The sequence below is a fragment of the Hyalella azteca genome, unplaced genomic scaffold (genome assembly GCF_000764305.2).
Source record: "Hyalella azteca isolate HAZT.00-mixed unplaced genomic scaffold, Hazt_2.0.2 contig12081, whole genome shotgun sequence".
NCBI lineage: Eukaryota > Metazoa > Arthropoda > Malacostraca > Amphipoda > Hyalellidae > Hyalella > Hyalella azteca.
This window is the reverse complement of record NW_025942049.1, coordinates 42,717-62,298: the sequence shown is the minus strand read 5'-3', so window position 1 is coordinate 62,298 and position 19,582 is coordinate 42,717. Positions and strand designations below refer to the sequence as shown.

The following is a 19,582-nucleotide window of genomic DNA, read 5'->3' as shown; positions in this document are numbered from 1 at the left end:
TAACCTGGTTGACAGTTTAAATAAACTTAAATTGGGGAAAGTTCCCAGGCATGTTCCATCATTTCGATTTGTATGATTATTTCATCAAAATTTGCAGTTCAAGAATTTGCAGTTCAAGAATGTGAGTAATTACATTTCCACATCATACAAAATTTAATTCTATGGCATGTAAACATGCCATTGATCTATCTTTAATACTTTTTCGTAGCTGTCAATTATCTTCTGTTGCTGAAGTCATTACCGTGAAGTGTTAATTTAGTTTCGAGGTTTTTTCGTTGAGCAATTAGAGTTGATAAACTAGGTCTTTGTGATGCTTGGCCGTAGTTTTTGTTGTTGAAATCGGGTGAATGTTTTCGTTCTGTCTGACGATCGAACGCGTCTCTGTCAAGCTTTCTCCGAAGCCCTTGTCACTTGACAGCTTCAAGGTCTGCTTACCTACAAAAAAATTCCTCTTTTCTTAATTTTACCTTTTTTTCTCACTTACAGCTTTTGCAAAGTTATGGATGGCACTTGTGAGAATTCTGTCGAATTTATCTGTGCAACAAATTGATTTTTTTCTCTTTGCACCTTTGTACTAGTTCTAATTTTCTGAAATATATATACTATTACTATTCTATTCTATTACTATATAATTTATATAGTAATAGAATCTGTTCTTCGAGTATGGTGGCCGTGCGGGTCTTTTTTTTTGCCCTCCAAAGATAATTATAATTACAATGGGCAAAGGCTCATGCCAAGATGCTCTCGGGATCTCCATCGCTCTCGACTGTCTGCTCAATTGCTTTGTTTGAAGAATATTTTTATTTGGGCTGCTACTTATAGCTACCGCTGGCTTTTTTTAACTAGAGCGCTCCTAGCTTGTTTCTTATTAGTATCATTTTTATTTAAGATTATCCTTTGGGTTTTTGAAGTACCTACTGTTCTTTTAGATTTATTTTTTTCTTGCGTATGGCGGATAAAAATGGGTTGCATGCAACGTTTGCATATACTCTGAGAAATCAGTTTGACTTTGTCCAAATAGCGAAACAATTTATGTGCTTGTGTGAGTCATCCTCACCCAATTTGGGCCGGCAAAAGAAATCAGTGTCAGTGTCCGCTCTCTGCTGGTGCTTTCGGTAAGAATGTGAGTCACTATTTGGACAATGTGACCCATTCGTTTTTCCGAGAAGAGTAATTTTGCCTATGCCGAGTATCCCTTGATGGTAAACAGCTCCCCTCTCATTGTAAACAAAATAGACACGTGGCGACCTGGCTTGTTCCAACCTTGTCCTATTATCGCAACTCAACGCTGCACACACTAACTGCATCTGCTATGCAGTCTTTGATTAGTGAGGCACGCACTCACAAACATGGCTGAGATTTTGTCCAAATAGCGATGTACTTCTTGCCCCTGTGTGGGTCATCCTGACCCAGCTTGGGCCGGTAAAATGACGTATCAGTAGTACGTCCGCTCTCTCCTCGTGCGGTGGAAAATAAAATGTATATCACTGTTTGGACAAGATAACCCTTTCATTATTCTGAGTGCGCTTGATATGACATATACTACGTAGTTCTGCATCTTGCGTAGAGCGACCACTAACTGCAGTGTGATCAGTAGTGTTCAGACTATGATTTTTATGACTTATCAGACGTGCCAAGGACAAGTTCATTATTTTTCAAATTATTCAAAAACATATATTTTCTATTAGTTTGTAGTATCCAGATTTTTGTATTCTCCAGATTTAGATTTCTTCCTACAATTTTCGTACGTGAAATGAGTTTTTCGTATGATCTGTAGTATCAAATCTCCTTGCCTTTAGTGTCATTGGAATGATGTAAAAAAATCTATTGGGAAGTATTTTTGAGTATGCAGCTCAGGGTTGGCTGAGGTGCCAGACGCATCGCGTACTGCCGGAACGGTCGTCGCGGACTCGCGGGTGACGACTTCAGTGATGTCATGTAGGCGATGGTGAGAGCATGTCGGTGTCGTTTCTCGCTTAGGACTCTTGAGAAAATTTACAGTACGAACGGAACTATACTCGAGTTTAATAAATTTCAGTCATTCGAAATTATTAATTTTATGTAAATTGTTTACTCGAGTTGGGAGTAAAGTCTGAATTCAGGTTAGTTGAAGGTACAAATTCTAGATTCGAAATCATGGTGACTAGTGAGTGCGACATGGGTTCATTCGTCGAATGATTATGGAAAAGGAGTTGGCACTACAAAATGGTTTATAAATAATTTCTATTTAATGTAGACGTTTGAGTCCCACAATTTCCTAAAACGGCCGTTTTATCAAATTAACGAGTATCTTGTAGCTTATGCGATTTGACGATGACAACTTGCGATGTAATAATGTCGAATTTGATCGGAGTAGGCCTGTTAGGAACTTCCGGTTTATAATCATTTCGCATTCTCTCATTCTTCTAACAAAATTTACACTTCAAGATAAAGAAAAGATTATACTTTATAATGAAGTTACATTTTATTTGCGCACGAAGTTCAAGGCCCTGAGAAGTGTCAGGATGAACGGTATGCAGAGCACGTCAAGCGCCCTTAAAGTCCCGAGCTCTTGTTTTTTACCTGGGGTGTTTGCGCCCTGGTTACTACGGGGCTCTATCTCTTGAGGATATTCTTGACTTTTATTCCAAAAGTTTCCACTCTTTCATTTGATTTTTCTTTCACGTTCTTGGTGTTGATGTTGTATGGTGATGATTTTTCTGACTTATTGATATCTCGATAGCTGAACTTGCACTACGAATTCTCACCGAGCCTACCCGCTGAAATAAATAGCATTATTTTAGTCATTACTGTAATAATTGAAATTAGTCTCTCGCCTGCAGCATAATACCCAGTTCCTTTGCTCGAGGGATAATTTGAGAACATTCGAGCACCCGACTGCATTACAATACTGGATAGTTTTTCGATAATTTGTGCATGCAAGCTTGATTTTCGTTTGTTCATATTGTATGAGCGATAGTTGCTCTAGTAATTGCCTTTCATTTATAGTATGAAATTGTTTCCTCGAATTTGTTTTGCGTTTACACTCTCTTACCACAAGCCACAAGTACTGTCAAATCTGCTTAAGAGTATGTGTAGCGGCAGATTCCTCGTCTGTGATTGGGTTTAGCTTGAAAAGCTATCAGTGATTGGCGGACAGAATGGCGAACACGTAAATATTTTGTATAGAAAGGCCAGTGATCAATTAGGTATTCCAGCATTTTTGCAGGCGTTAACGGTCTTGATCTTTTCTGGGATAGCCCGTTCTTTTTCAACTCTATGCAACTCTCTAGCATCACTGGTTTGGCTCTCTTTCTATGGCTCTTTTTCTTCATGCACTTACCTACCCTAGGCGCTGTCACCCCTCCGGTATGCTTGAAGCTATTTTCAGACTGGTTTTACTGCAGCGGCAATTCCCTCACTTTCACTGCTAGGTGAGGCGAGGGAGCCTGTGAAGGTTTACACTAGTCTGCGACGCGACTTGCCTGCGGTTCGTGTCGTGTGTGATCCCGAGATGTCTTCATTCTGATAGCTGGCACCTGGTGCTTTTTTTCCTTACTGGCGTCCCTTTAACCGTTCTTGGCGCCTTCTTTTCGTTCCCGGCCTCCTTGTTTTTCGTTCCTATATATAGTGCTCTCTCTTTTCGTCGTTCTTGACACCTTTTTTCATTCATAGCGCCTTTTTTCGTCTCTAACGTTTTATTTATTTCTGAAATGAATAATTGGTGCATAAATAAGTCACGTTTTCATTCAGGCTATTTCTTGGTGTCTATCACGACACTTGACGGACGCCATGTTGGCAGAATTATTACTCAGCTGGTCATGATTGCGCTGACCACTCAGCATTGGCTTCTTATTCCAAATGTATCGATAGAAATGAGTCTTCGTTGTTTACATTTCTTTTGTACCGTCATTTCTGAACAATTAAAAACATTGCCGACGATTGGCTTCTTCAACGATCATTGATGTTGAAGAATGCCGGTCATGAGAGACTGATAGCAAACAATTGTGTCGATGACTGTTCCTTGAGTTGGAGACGTTGAGTAGACAACGACTAATTGAACTACTGATGGCGACTTCAATGAGCGATAGCGACTTGCAACCTTATAAAATTTCTGACATAACTTTTTCTGCACTGGCACAAGCGTTCTGTGTGGAAGTTGCTCGATGTCTTGCCTTTGTTACGATGCTAACTTGGCCGCAACTGTTGTGCAGGTTACTGTCGTAACCTTTGCTATGCCGTAACAGTATTACAATTTTTCATCGTTGAGCACGGAATTTTTAGGTTATCTGAGGATTCACCAAAATTCCAAACGATTTTCCTGGTCTCTAAAATAATAATGGTAATAATGAAGAGAAAGCTTGGACGGTTTACACCTAATATTTGTGAGCACATTTCGCTGCAGCTTATTCGTTCAGTTTTATTCGAGAATCCTTCTCGTATATTCAACAGAATCTAAATATTTTCTCATTGAATATCGTCTCCTGATGCCAAAATTTAAAGTAGCAGACTCCTTAATATCAACAAAGACCAGCATCTGCCTCACCTCCCATAACCTTACGCAGACATAGAACAGCCGTCTGGCTGAAGCCATGTGTCGTTCGTATCTTTCATACGAGCCTCGCCTACCGATTCTTTGCTTTCGTAACTATTCTTGCACACTAATTAATCGAGACATCGCTGATAGCTGCCACTACAAATTTTCAACTTTTCTGAGCGGTTATATTTCTCTGGAGTTTCCTAGATAACTCACTAATGCAAGGTATTTTTGTAAAATAAATACAGAAAACCGGTGTTTTCGTAAAATATACACGGACAAACTGTATATTCGTAAACTAAATCAAGAAATCCTCATCAAAACCATTTCACACGAGTTATATTCGCCACTGGGGTGAAACTCGTCTTACGATCGTCGTTGATTTGACGTTTTTTTTCAAGTTCTCGAGTGCATGCATGGCGTTCGTTTCTCGTATTAATGCATTTGGTTTAAACCCTCCATCCCTCGCAAGGAAGACGTGGGACAATTGAGAGTGCCAATGAATACTTGTATAGTCGGTGAATGTCAGAAGCAAGTGTGTAATATGATTGGAGGTTACAGGTTTGCGACTCGGCTAAAATTGATTGAAAACTTTATCTATATTATACGTGGAACTGTGAAATTTTTTGTTCTAATTGTTGTATGCATGAATGCATATCCAGAATATTGTCGTTAAGTGAATGGTTTCGTTATGTTGTGTGTCATGTTTGTCATTGCAAGCTCTGTATATTTCTCTCTTCAGCTCTGCTATACAAAATCAGAAAAAAATTCCAGGCGACGTACTATTTTTGCTAAGACCATTTGATATATTCTTCATTATGATATCGTTGTCATAAATATTAATTAACGCCTGTTGTCTTAAAGGTTCATTTTTTTAAATAAAAATTCAGAATTTATGACGGTTTATGAATTTCGACATTAATTTATGTCGGTATATATTATTGATGACAACTTGTTATGGAACTTGTACAATAATACAGGTTCGGAGAGCCACTATCACGTTCCATCCGTCGCATTCCTCTGTTTACAATAATAATGGCAATAATGTGAGATGCCCAAATGGGCGTCTCGAGTTCGGCTCAGTGAGTGTCCTTCACAAAACTTGGCAGCGTCTCTCCATTTAGAGATTCTCTCTCATTTTCTCTACTGTTTTTATGAGACATTTAGGTTATACCACTCAGACAAATGAGTGGGAATTTGTCCAAATAGTGCTGCATTTTTTATTCCTGTATGGGTTATCCTGACCTAGTATGGCTCGGCTATGAAGCTTATATCAGCGTACGTGCAGCAAGTGTGTACTATTTAGATAGTATGACTCATTTTTTTCTGAGTGGAGTGTTTTTTATGAGACATTTAGGTCGTTTCAAGAAGTAATTTGATCTTGCGGTAATGCAACTGATGAATCGAGCAGGGAAGACGTTACGTGCTGTGTTAAAGTTACATTTGTGGGGCATGTCGTTCATAGCGTTTAATTAATTGGTTACTATTATTGCCCAGATTTCTTTTCACCGATTAACGTATGCGGATTGAAAACCTTACAATATTTTCTGTCATTATTTCCTAGATTGTGTTTGTTTACGCAGAAAGTTTAGTGATGCGTATGTGTAGAATCCTCTTTCTTATGGTTGAGGATGAGAAAATCAATCGCATTCCGATCCATTTGCAAGAAATTCGAAATATCCAACATTGAAACTCGTGATACGCTATAAATGAGCGCATGTAATTAATATACCTTAAATGCGTGTGTTTCTTAAGGCCCGTTTACACTAGTGGCAACGACATGCGCTTTGAGTCGTTTGCTGCAGTGCCTCACCGCGCACAATCGTTCACACTACTTTTGTACTCGGTAGTTTGAGACCGCGCGCTTTGAACACTAGTTGCCACCTAGACGTCAATGAGGATGGATGTACCGAATTAGAGCTGTGGGCCATTGTTCTCAGGTGTGCTGCGGTCCGTCATTCTTCGCATTATGCCAGTTGTAAACGAGCATTTTGCATAGGCATCATTATTAGAGAACTAGCACATTCAAAAAGATACAGTTTATAAAAAATATAGTCTATTCTTAAATAAAAAGTTCCAATATTCGTACCGATATTATATCATCCTTTGAAATCGCTAAAGGTTAGTGCATAAATTGTCAGGAGTTGCTAAAATCACATAAACTAAACACGTCATGTAAATACCTTACATCATTTGCATTTCGATTTTTGTACTCCTTTGACCGAACACTCCATAGGCATTCGTGTTCTCTATAAAGATCAATTAGGCGCTCTACTTGACAGTGACTCCAAACGAGAGTGGTGTTAGTCGACATTTGGTGTGCCGGACCAGCGTACACAATCAACCTTACTAGACCACAGACAGCTATCTACTAACTAAGAATTTAAAAGCAAAGAATAGTCCACAAAAATTCATATCTATATAGAAAACGTTTCGGAGACCACAGCTCCATCGTCAGTTCGTAGAATCTAGAATCACAAATCAGAAGTCACAAATTAATACATTGAAACCATAGAACAAATAGAATTTCTTTAATTAATTAATTTAGATTTTTAATTTGATTCAAATTTTTAAATATAATTTAAATTCTTAGTTAATTTGCGATTTAAGCATACAAGTGATATCAATTCTTTAACGGCTATCTACTAAGCGCCGCGCTTGTGTTGCATGAGGCATGGCCTCTGTCAATCGCTAGCTCGTCAATCGGTCAAGAAGCGCGTGCAGAGGCTGCAAAGCGCCTCTGCATGCGCTTTGAGGCACTTGATTCTCGTGTGTTGCCCCTAGCGTGAACAGGCCTTTAGTCTTCTGTAACAGCTTGTGTTTAGTTTGGTACGAAATAGCATCGCCAAGTGGTGCCCTACAAATATACGTGTTATATGGTCGGTTGATGCATGTGAGAATTACACTGCATATAAAAATCAATTCGTTTTAGAATCCATTTTTCTTCTACTCCTGGGGCCCTATTATCAAAAGTCGTCTGAGTACACGTAGCAGCCTTAGTATAGCGGCCTTAGTTAACATAGCGACCTAAATGCACGTAGCGGTCCGTTTCTCGTCTGTGATTGGTGGGTTTAGCTCCAAAAGCCGTCAGTGATAGGCTGAAGTAGTTAAAAAATCGTAACTTTTTACGTTCGAACGGACGCGACGTTATAGTTCGAAGCATGCCGTTGCTAACGCGACTCAAGTCTCCGCCTCGAACTATCGCCAAAACTCGTTCCCCTTCAAGTGATGGCGTTAAAAGGTAATTTTATTTTTGAGAATAACTTGAATATTTTTCTATGTCTGTATTCTAGTTTGAAATTTTGACTAATCAATCCCAATATTGATCTTAGAGAATGGCTTAATTAATACCTTGATCTCGCCTGGCTTGTGTGACATCCAGCTGCTATGAGAACAGCGAACGCCTGATTTATACGTATTAAAAATTACCATTTTTTATGGATTTATTTTTTAAACTCTGGCATGGTAGTATTTTTCCGGTAGCGGATTTATTTATAGGAGTGTGACGAATGAAATGAACCTTCCACGTCACAAGAATCGCTCCCACGAGCCTACATCTGCAAGGTCATGGTTTTCTAGTGGCTGTCTTTTTATGAAACCTTTGATTCTTCTTAGATTTCTTCTTTTTGCTTTGTCTTCTTTATTCGTATTTCTTTTTTCTTTAGTTTTATTGTCGCATTCCTTCATTTTTTGGTAAGCATCTTTGTTCGGCATTTTTTCCTTGAACATTTCCATGTTCCCTGTATGCTTTCTTAACATTGTTTTTACGTTTTATGATCAAGTTTCATAACTTCCACTATTTTGTTTTGTCTTCTAGGGCGTTCAGCAACATTTGGTGCTATTCTTTAGTTTATTCAATAGAGGCTACAAGGATTCTTATACGACCAGTTCCATTTACGATTCATGCTTTTTCTATCGCATTTTCCTATGTTGGAAGTTTATCTTTGTCCATAATTCGTGTGATGTATATACTACTATTAATTGTCTTGCTCACCACTCATCACTAATATTTTTCTAAACGATTTTAAGGTATTAATAATATATATCTACTTGTGGTAAGCGTGCCTTTTTAGCTTAATTAGTTCTATCCGTTCGGTTTTATATATCAAGATGCGTGTCTTTCTGTTTATTTTTATTACTTGTTTAAGTGAAGCATTGAAGGCATTTTGTTTTACTGCACGAACGTTGCACTCGTCATTTTATAGCGAAGGAAAAGCTTTTCGAGTGCTTTATAGTTTCGTGTGAACGTAAATACTTCGCAACTAGATAAAAACTGCAAAGAAAATCGATATTCATAGTAGAATAAGAATACGTATAACTTTTTTTATTTTCCCTATATCCGTTTCCTTCGACCGATACGTAAGATTATTACTCTTTTTTCTGTTCATTAATATGTACTCTGTTTTTTTTTTCAATTGCCTCGTGCACTATTTGTCACTTTCGATATCCCATCAAGTATATCACCTATTTGAAATTTCAATCTCTCCACATCCATGTTCCGTGTAGATTATTTATCTCGCCTAATACTCAATTATAACACATCCACAGGTCAGCTATATATTTAGAGAGCTCATTATTATTCTTGTATTTCTCACTGATCGTTCGGTGTCACAGTGAACTTTATTTATGCTTAGGGACCTCAAAAATGCGCTAATGCGTTGCCGCGGGATATCAAGCAGCGTCGGCAGCGGGTCATATTCTGCGTTAATTATTACTGAAATTTAGCGCCCAACGCTCCGTGATTAATTGCAGCCGGTCATAATTTATGACACGTGTTTTGCGTGTAATTGAAATTCAGCGTCAGATTTCACGCGATAAACGTCGGCGGGCCGTATGCTGCGCTGAATTTCGCTGAAATTCAGCGTCCGACGTCCCGTGATGAACGGCGGCGGGTCGCATGCTGCACTGAATTTCGTCGAAATTCAGCGTCAGACGTCCAGTAATCCATCGCGATAAATTGACGTCACGCGTTAATTGAAATGACTTCAGCCTGCGTTAATTTTTAGTTTGTCGATTAAACTCTCTTGATAAGCGTAATCTTTTTCTTTTCATTTACGAATGTAAGTTAGAAATATTTAGGGTGGAAAGTTTATCTCATACGTAATATAGAATAAACATGACAATATTGAAGTTTGTATCGTTAGAAATTGCACTTACAGGACAAAATACTGATATTCAGCGCTGTCTAACTGATTGTTCAAGCTTGGATGAGAATTTTCGATGTTACATCCCAGTGAAATGTACACCTTTTTTCTTTGGTCTAGCTTGATGTCACGGTGAAGCCATGGTGCGTTCATTTCAAAGCTTTATACATCATGGCTTTTTGCAGGTTTTCTAAGCGTGTAGGGAAGTAATACATTGCTCGTTGGAAGCATCAGTTTCAGTGCTTCAGAATGTAAAGACCTCTGCTCCAGAAAAAAAATTCATTAAAATAGCTGATTAGCTTCTTCGGCTTATGACCACTTCAAAATCCGTCATTATGTATTACACCCAGACCCAGTGTTGATGCTCTAACGATGTCTCAAATAAAGAAGGAACAACATCCTTTGTTCAATACTTAACTACCGAAGAAAGTTACTCCTTCTATATAGTGCTTTCAAAGCGTCTTGTCTTCGTCAAGTATTCATATTAAGTATTTAAGTACATATTATTTATACATTTAAGTAAAGCATATGAGCTTCAATATTTAGGTTTTCGACGACAACATGTTTCGTCGCAAGTCTCTGCAGCTGGAACGCAATGTTCTCGACAAGAAGGGCAGATCTGAGAGTCGTCGAGGATCGCTGTCAACCGCCACATCGATCTCAGGACCTTTCCTGACGGTGCCTAACGTGCTCGGTGACAGACTCTTAGCTGCTCCCCACTCACCGCCTGATCGCCACTGCGACAAGTGCGACAAATATGACAAGAAAAGCGAGAAGTTCGAGCGGCATTACGAGAAACGGCATCTGGACATCGGCGCTGCTAAAGCGTCCGGAGCTTCCTCCTCTCGGCCTGAAGACCGAAGCGGTGACCGTTCACCGAGTTCCACGGACAGGAGGAGTTCGTTGGTGGTCAGGTAGCTTCTGTTGAGGCCAAGATGCGGATTTTTAATTTTAAAATTTTGCTTCTTAGATTTGTGTAAATCCGATGAGCCTGGATGAACAAAACGTTTCGTTTTGTTCGAAACTTTCATCTTTTTTTCATTAGTTTTGTGCAAATCTGATGAGGCCGACACGCTGAGTTTATTCAAAAAATTTAATTCTACTTCTTTATTTTTTTCGGACTGCATTGGTACAAATATACCCGAAATAGTTAGGATTCTTACGTCGTAAAATTATGCAGTCTGACTAAAGTTAATCTTTCCTGACTGATTCAATCTATTCATAGCCTGCTTGATATTCATGGTCAACAGTCTGAAAATAACTTAGCACAATATTTGTGTTATATCAAATGGGTAGCGTGAGTAGCGTCAATTATGCTTTGCCATTTAGCTGACCTTTTGACTAGATGTGAAATCAGCATTTATTTTCTGCGGTTTTAAGCGATGCGATATTTAAGTAGGAATTTGCCACTTGCTGTTGCAACAAAAATCTTTACCCGAAGCCGTTTATTATGCATTACCATCTCCGGCTGCCGTCTACCATAATTACGCGACTAATAATAACAGTAATATAATATTATAATAGTTCCTTAGTAATAATATAATATCCAGCCGCACCGAGTGTTTTTTATAACAATGGAAGAATAAAAGAAATTGACCTCAAACACAGGATAATAATTTCGTTTCCTAAAATCCATCAAAGTTTTTGCGGAAGGTATAATGCGTCATTTATATTATTTGTTTGTTTATTCGCTTTGCATGTAGATAATTCTCAGAAATTGGAATGAATAGAAACTCCAAACTTAACTCCATACTTAATTTGTTGTCGCAACGTGTTGGTGTGAAGAAGTTCAGATGAAGTTTATTGCAGAGGTAGTAGCCTCGCACTCAGAAACCGCGCGCTAGAAACTCCTATACAATTGTAAGCATGGTAAGAAGCATAAGCATCAATATTTTATTGGTGTTGGCCGACCTTACAAACGTTTTGCTGCTGCTAGCCGGATAACTGAAGTCAGCTTTAAGGTTCCGTGACGTCATGCCCAGGCTACCGCTGCTGCAAAGGCTTACCGATACTCATGGCCTTTGGACATCCGGTAATCTTTTCAGTAACGTTAACTCCTCTAACACATACCTGTCGCTTACGAGGACTCAAAATTGCGTCCTGGGGTCGCACTATAGAAACTCGGTCAAGTACACATAGCGACCTAAGTACACGTAGCGATTTAAGTACACGTAGCGACCTAAGTACATGTAGCGACCTAAGTACATGTAGCGACCTAGGTACACGTTGCGACCTAGGTACACGTTGCGACCTAAGTACACGTAGCGACCTAAATACATGTAGCGACCTAGGTACACGTTGCGACCTAAGTACACGTAGTGATCGACTAATTAAGTACACGTAGCGGCCTAATTAAGTACGCGTAGCGACCTAAGTACGCGTATAGCGGCCGATTTCTCGTCTGCATGTGATTGGTGGGTTCGCTTAAAAAGCTGTCTGCGATTGGCTGACAGAAGCCTCGATTAATTGCGGGCTCCAGGCGCGAAATTCTATTCAATTTCACATCGATTCCATTGCAAATTTTCTTGAATAAATTGAAGCAAGCGCCGTTTTGTTTGAAGTGTAGCATCCTGCTCTCCAAAAAATTAAATGCAGCCATCCAAAAGCGATTTCATAGTCTTTTATACCGGAAAATCAGTTCATGCTGATGGCGTAAGCGACTGTCAATCTACATGTTGAGGAAGTTCAAATCAATTTTCGTGCTGAAATGAAAATTTGAATGCAATTGTCCCTACCTGTATTCATAAGCTGCTGTTGCTGCCATGTCACCGCCGTTTCTTTATAAACTTCATGAAGCTATTTATGTTGGATAGATTTTTTCCGTTAACTCACGTGTATCCAAAGCTTCATAACTGTTATGGTTTTTAAAAGCCGAATTCCACGTTGTGGAAATCTGTTTATTTTACTATAGCGGATCACTTGAATCCGTACGATCGTCTTTATAGGACTAAGGCTCTGTAGTTAAAATGTTAATTACCGGATTTCATTGTTAGACAAAATTTAATTTTGTTTTACGTTCGATATTAGCATTGTTGTTGTAAAACGAAAAAAATTAGTTTTTAATGCATTGTTGGAACTTTAATAGGAATGAGGAAGCTGAGTTTAAAAAGTAAATAGGGATGAAATCGCTGCATTAAAATAGTAAATATGGATAAAACTCCTTACTTTAATATGAAATAGGTATGAAACTGCTGCATTTAATATGAAATAGGTATGAAACTGCTGCATTTAATATGAAATAGGTATGAAACTGCTGCATTTGAATATGAAATAGGGCTGTATTCATATGTTAATAGGCTGTTAATAGGGCAAATATATGGGCTGTATTCAGAGAGTTAATAGGAATATGCCGTTGAATTGAGGTGTTCTTTTTAGTTGCGAGAGGGGCGGACGGCTCAGGTGTTGCAGGAGATGGCCTGAGGCTGCGGATCGATCGCAGGCAGTGACGATATCCGCCCTCACGGCTCCACAAATTCCCTAACTGACAGTTCGAGAGCAGTCGAAACTGCCTGTTCATTATATTATTAATGATCTGGTCACTCAGGGAAATGATTGGCTCGTATTGTTCAAATCAAATAGTGACACACCACAGTACGAGAAGACAGCAGACTTGAGCCCCTTTGACAGGACAAACTGTGAACTTATTCCCTAGCTGACAGTTCAGGAAGAGTATAAACTGCCAGTTCATTATGTTATTTATGATCTGGTCATGCAGGGAAATGAATGGGACTTATGGCCTAAATAGTGACGCACTTGGATAGTGGTGCTATCTATGGCCCGAGCAGAGAGTGGACCTAGCACGACCTTTCGCCGACCCAAACTGTGTCAGGATGACATACTCAATGTAGCGCTATTTTAAGTATGTCTTCGTCATTTCTCTGAGTGTTAGGAAGGGAAGTATACTCTATTTTTTGCAGATATTCATGGTCACTCTTCGTCGTGCACTCTATTTTGTGCAGATATTTCGGATCACTCTTTATCACGAACTCTTATATTTTGTGCAGATGGTTCCGTCACTTCCAAGAGACACAGGCCAGTATCATCGACAACAGAGACGGTGGCCGCAGCAACAGACGCTCGCAGCCTCCCTCCTCCTCACAACAACAGGAACAGGAGCTCGACTCACAACCTCTTCACGACAGAGAGTGAGTACTTACACACTCAGAGAATTTACTGGATATTTTGTCCTAATAGTGATGTACTTGTGTGGGTCATCCTTAACCAGCGAATTGGCGTATTAGAACTACGCCCGATCCATGCTCGGGCTTTGACCAAAAAGTGTGTCACTATTTGGATATTACGACCCTTTAATTTTTCTTACGACCGGTTTTTTTTTTTCTTTTTCTTTTTTACGACCCTTCCGGGTCGTAATTATCAGCCAGGATTTTTAGAGAACCAGTCTCTCTCAATAACACTTTATTATATATTTATATTCTGTTTACAATTACAATAGTATTTGTAACACTGTATTAGCAAAATATTGTAGCTATTGACTTAAACACAAATTTTTTCGATGGCGTGATAATGTTTCCTTACTAAAACTTATACCAAGAGTAACGTTAGACGATGATCAACAAACCTCTAGACAAAGATTTGTAACTAAAATATATTTTTTTCAGTGGCGTGGTAATATGTCCGTTGGTATTACTTATATTAAAAGTAACATTAGACGACGATCAATAAATATTTAGACAAAGATTTGTAACTAAAATATATTTTTTTCAGTGGCGTCGAGGACAGCCTGGACGACTCGGAGGCGCCAGACTCTGGCGAGTGCCCCGCCACCCCCGGCACCTCAGCCAACAACAACAACAATAATAACAACAATAACAACTCCAACGACTCACCTAATGACTCCTTTGCTAAGAAGACCGGTGAGGCTTGTTATCTTACCCCCTCCCTCCTTGTTATCTTCCCCCCTCCTCACCCCCGTTATCTTTTCCCCCTCTGGGCACACCTCCCTTATTTTTGATTATTAATTATCGTATTGATTATATTTTAGTTGTTTTTTCTTGGCATCGAAAGTACTTTATCGGCGCTGATAGTTCGTTTTGTACCATCGGCCTGAATTATGCAATGACTTGAGAATTGCACTGAATTGTTATTTTTACTTGATAACTATGGATTTAAAAGTAGATTTAATTCTATAGTACTTGTTGGCCGTCATTATTTGAACTTTTAAAATATTGCTCGTTCGATCAATTTAAAGTATTTTCATTTTAGAATATTAGGCTTGCCACCAACCAGATTAGATGCACTGACTTAGCTAGTTAACGAGTACCTTATATCATTGTCTTGCTCGGTAGTACCGTAGCACCATATACGGTAATAATTAAAATATCACATATGTGCCCCCACAACACCCCTACTATCATTCCACACATCTCTCATCATCATGATTGATTATAGTCATCTTGTAGAGTGAGACATCGTTTCGATTTATATTTTCACTTTACTACAGGTTCAAAAATTGCATTTACTGTCCTTCACAACACAATAATTGAAGTTCCCTATATTTTTAGAAGCTGATGTCATTATCTCGACTAAACCGCTTCCGATTTCTTTGGTTAATTTTTTAATTAATTATGATTAATTTTTTATTATGATTATCACTATCTGGAGTCGGATATGTTAGTCACTTCTGTAGGTAACTTGTTCTTCTTTTCATTCTTTCTTGGTGATTTGTTGGTTTTATATTCTTGGTTCTTGTTGTATCTGTCGTCTGCTTCTCTACTAAAATAGGTATTGCGAAACTGATTATAAGTTACCTCTCTTATGAAATATAAAACTTGTTCTGTTCTTAGGATATTAACTCCAGCATCCACAGCTGGTCTATGGTAGATGATGCAGGGGAATAGTGATGGAATGTGGGGATCAATGATGTTGTGAGCATCATTAGTGCTCTGAGCATCATTGGTGCTCTGAGCATCATTGGTGCTCTGAGCATCATTAATGCTCTGAGCATCAGGTATTCTCAGAGATACTGTCGTCCATCACTTTCACGTCAATGTGTTGTGAACTTGTGTTCCAGTTAAATATTGATCCAGATTGGCGATCAATTAATAGTTGCAGGTATCGCTAATATTGTTGTAGGTAGTTACCAAATACTTGTGATTAGTGACCAAATAGTTGTAGGTAGTGACCGAATATTACTAGGTAGTACCAAAATTGTTATAGGTAGTTCACAATCATTTTCCGAGTCATGAAACGAGCGATTCCGCAATAGTTGTCAGGTTTTTCAGTTGCGTGATGAAGACATCGTTCTTTGCAAGTTACATACGTGCAAGTTACAACATACATAATATCTACACACTTTATTCCCACCCTATTTGCATCAATCATTAAGAAGGCATCACAGCATGATTCCTCGTGTACTTGCAACGTATAAATTGTATTTTGTCATGCATTTCACCAGAAATATTATTCACCCTGAAATATTGTGATACGCACCTAGTCCTTCAATGTTGCAACTCCTGCATCTGAGAATGCCATGCAATAAGATCAACCTCTTAATTTCCAGCTTTGCTATTTCCTTTAATCTCTTGACTCAGATTTAATTTGTTGATTCACTTCTTCACGAACTCCCTGACGTTGCCTGAAGTGCATCTCATTGCACGTTAACCGCACCAACTTAACGGATTAAATCGAAATAAAATGTAAATGCTACTAAAAATTCTGCATTGTACTGGAACAACACAGATTTTTGTATCAGATATTGCAGTTTTGCCAAGCTAACTGTAATTCAACTTTTTATTTTTAAAGATGGCTGCTATGCTGCAAAAAAATTAATTTTATCCTGTAAAACTTGAAACTTATCCCGATTTTTTTAAGCGATGCGTCTACTTTTATTGTATAGTCAAGGACTTCATTTTTAGTACCGTGCTGCCATGGTACGAAAAAAGCTATGCGTTAAGTTGGTGAAGTTAATGCACGATTCTCTGGTTTAATGGCGAGAACTCTATTTCTTTGGTATTATAATGAGTTTGCGGTGTAAGTTAATGCTTGCGGGTAGCCACATTAAGCTAAAGCTCACACAGCAGACGGCAATGACGTGAGTGGGAGCAATAGCTCTGCTGGTGCAGAGTGTGCAGCAGGTCGTGGCTCTACACGCAGACTGCAGGAGGTTCAGATCATCCAGATAGTAGAGGACACTCCCCTCATCTCCCCTTCAGAAGTGACTGTGTCTCAGGGCGTCGTGCTGTCCGCACAACCTGTGCTTACGCCAATAGGTAACAGCTTCCTAACTGCCTTATTGCTATATGACTCGTGAGGAATGGCCTGACTAATGAGTAATTAATGAGGGTGATAATAGCATCATGAGTGATGACAGCCTCATGAGTGATAAAGGAGGGTGATGACAGCATCATGAGTAATTAATGAGGGTGATAACAGCTCTAAAGCCAACAGCTCTTTGGTGATGGACAGCCTTTCCGGTTAGTAAGGCTATTAATTAGGGTGATAACAGCCGTACAGATAACAATTTTTCGGTGATAGCCGGCCTAATGAGTAATTAATAAAGGTGATAACAGTCCTATGCCAGCAGCCTCATAAGTAATAAATGAGGGCGATAACAACCCTGTAGCTAACAGCTCGTCGGTGATGCCGCTAGACCGGCTATCCTTATGAATTTCTAATGAAAGTACAGTTCATCAACTCTCCTATATAGGTCAGTTCAAGTCTCAGGATAAGGATCAAAATAAATACCAAAGAGACTTTAGCAAAAATTGTTGTCGGAACAAGGCAAGAATTTCGTGATTTACATTAACCCCCATATTGCAATTTCACCGTGAGGTCTAATACGGTGATTATAGTGAAGTTTGGGCGACCATCGTCGTGCATGACACTAGAGAAAAGTTGCGTCAGGGCGGTCATATTTTTCAAAATATGATCTTGAAAATTTCAAAATTTTCAAGGTCATGAATGAATGGGTGATATTTTTCATAGAGTGACACACCCTTTACCTTTGGCACTGATATGCCCTTATGTCAGTCAAGTGATGATGACACAGAACATGGCTAAAATTGCGTCGCTACTTGAATAAACTCTCACATTTCTCTGAGTGTTCGTACGATAACGTTTCAATTCTTGCATGTCGCTCACCATCAGCTCAATAGATTGCTCGGCACACTTTAAATCTATGCTTGATGATTCCCACTAGATTAATTATTGATTGATCAAATTGATTAATTGGTAATTAATTGATTATTTCTCACGTTTGATTAAATTTGTTTGCACGATTGAACCCTATGACCTCAGCACTTCTAGCTCGAAACAGCTGATATTTTTAAGTCAAATTTATAGACCTAGGTACTATGTGCCCTTCCCTTGTATCTCTTATTATTTCATGAATTATCGATTCGCATGAATTTGAAAGTCTGCATGAAATGATTGCCTATCAATTGAACTGCGAATATTGACATAACTTCATTGGTATCGCATACTTTGGGGCGAATGGTTCTTCGCTTCTGCGATTTACTTTCGTTTCTCCTAGTATTTCTCAGGATAGATATTCACTTCCCAGCCTTCAAAATAATGTTTATATTCTCGTCAATAGTCACGTATTAGTTATACACTTTCGATGGTCTTAATGTTACTGTTCTTGCAACAGAGCATCTGCGGCGTAAAGACCTTAAAATCAAGCAAGCACTCAAGGAGAAACAACACATCATTGCTGACATCCTCGGTATCCCAAGGTAAGTGTCATAATATTTGTAATTGATTTTTTCAGTCGAAATACTTATATTCGCTCCCAAAATTACTGTATTTAAGGATTTAGGAGACAATAGTTTGTCTATTGAGAGGTTGAAATCCATGCGCACTTCTTTCAAACTTCGTGCGATAATGTTTCTTGTGATAGATTTTTATCTTAGTTGGTATAATCTGGAGTTGATATGCTTCACTATTATATTTATATCAAGGGATTAATCAATATGTATATCTTTAAATGGATAAAAATGAATATATATTAACTTCAGTGGATAATAAAGGGATGTAAGACAAGATGCCCTACGCGAAAGTGTATCCCGATCTCAATTTCTGTCACACATAATGTAATTATTATATCATCATTACCTATAAATTGGTTGACTCCATTCTTAATACCGGTGTTCCCATGACGATGATAATGACTATGTCGGAGATGGGTTAGTCATGCAATCGGAGCACGTCTTAAAATCAGAGTGAAGCGAACATTTTCATTTCCAGAACTATGAACGTATCAGGGTTGTGTTAATTGAAAGACGAGTTTCGCTGACATTTGAACTTCTTTGGTAACAGCAGTTAAAGGCATGTATAGTTGTGCCCTTTACCTCACGGAAAACATACTGAGCACATTATAGAAGCTTGTGGCTCACGCAGTAAAGCTTTGAGACACGTAACTGTACTTACCAATAACATGATGAAACGGTTTGCAAGGAATATTGTTTCTGTCGAGACACATAATAAGGCTTATTGATTCAAAGCGAAAACTTCGTATGCAATAAAACCTTATTCACAGTGAACACATAGACACTTAACGAGGCACTTCAATGTACAGAGAGCTCTTCGAGACACTTAAGGAGGTACCTTAATTTACAGAGAACACTTCGAGACACTTTACTTCACAGAGAACACTTTGAGACGCTTAACGAGACACTTTACTCCACAGAAAACACATCGAGACACTTAACAAGACACTTTACTTCACAGAGAACACTTCGAGACACTTAGCGAAACACTTACTTCACAAAGAACACTTCGAGACACTTTACTTCACAGAGAACACTTCGAGCCACTTTACTTCACAGAGAACACTTCCAGACACTTTACTTCACAGAGAACACTTCGAGACACCTAACAAGACACTTTACTTCACAGAGAGCACTTCGAGACACCTAACGAGACACTTTAATCCACAGAGAACACTTCGAGACACCTAACGACA

At 38.8% G+C, this 19,582-nt stretch overlaps 1 protein-coding gene across 1 annotated transcript in view; it reads left to right on the top strand.

Annotated features, from left to right (window-relative positions):
- Nucleotides 1-19,582, top strand: part of LOC108683066 (pleckstrin homology domain-containing family G member 5) — a gene marked incomplete at its 5' end in the record, with an annotated part of 80,534 nt that overhangs the window by 52,755 nt on the left and 8,197 nt on the right. Inside the window, 4 exon segments of the mRNA XM_018172345.1 lie at nt 13,665-13,805; nt 14,386-14,534; nt 16,698-16,889; nt 18,269-18,353. Coding sequence (XP_018027834.1) covers nt 13,665-13,805; nt 14,386-14,534; nt 16,698-16,889; nt 18,269-18,353 — 567 coding nt within the window.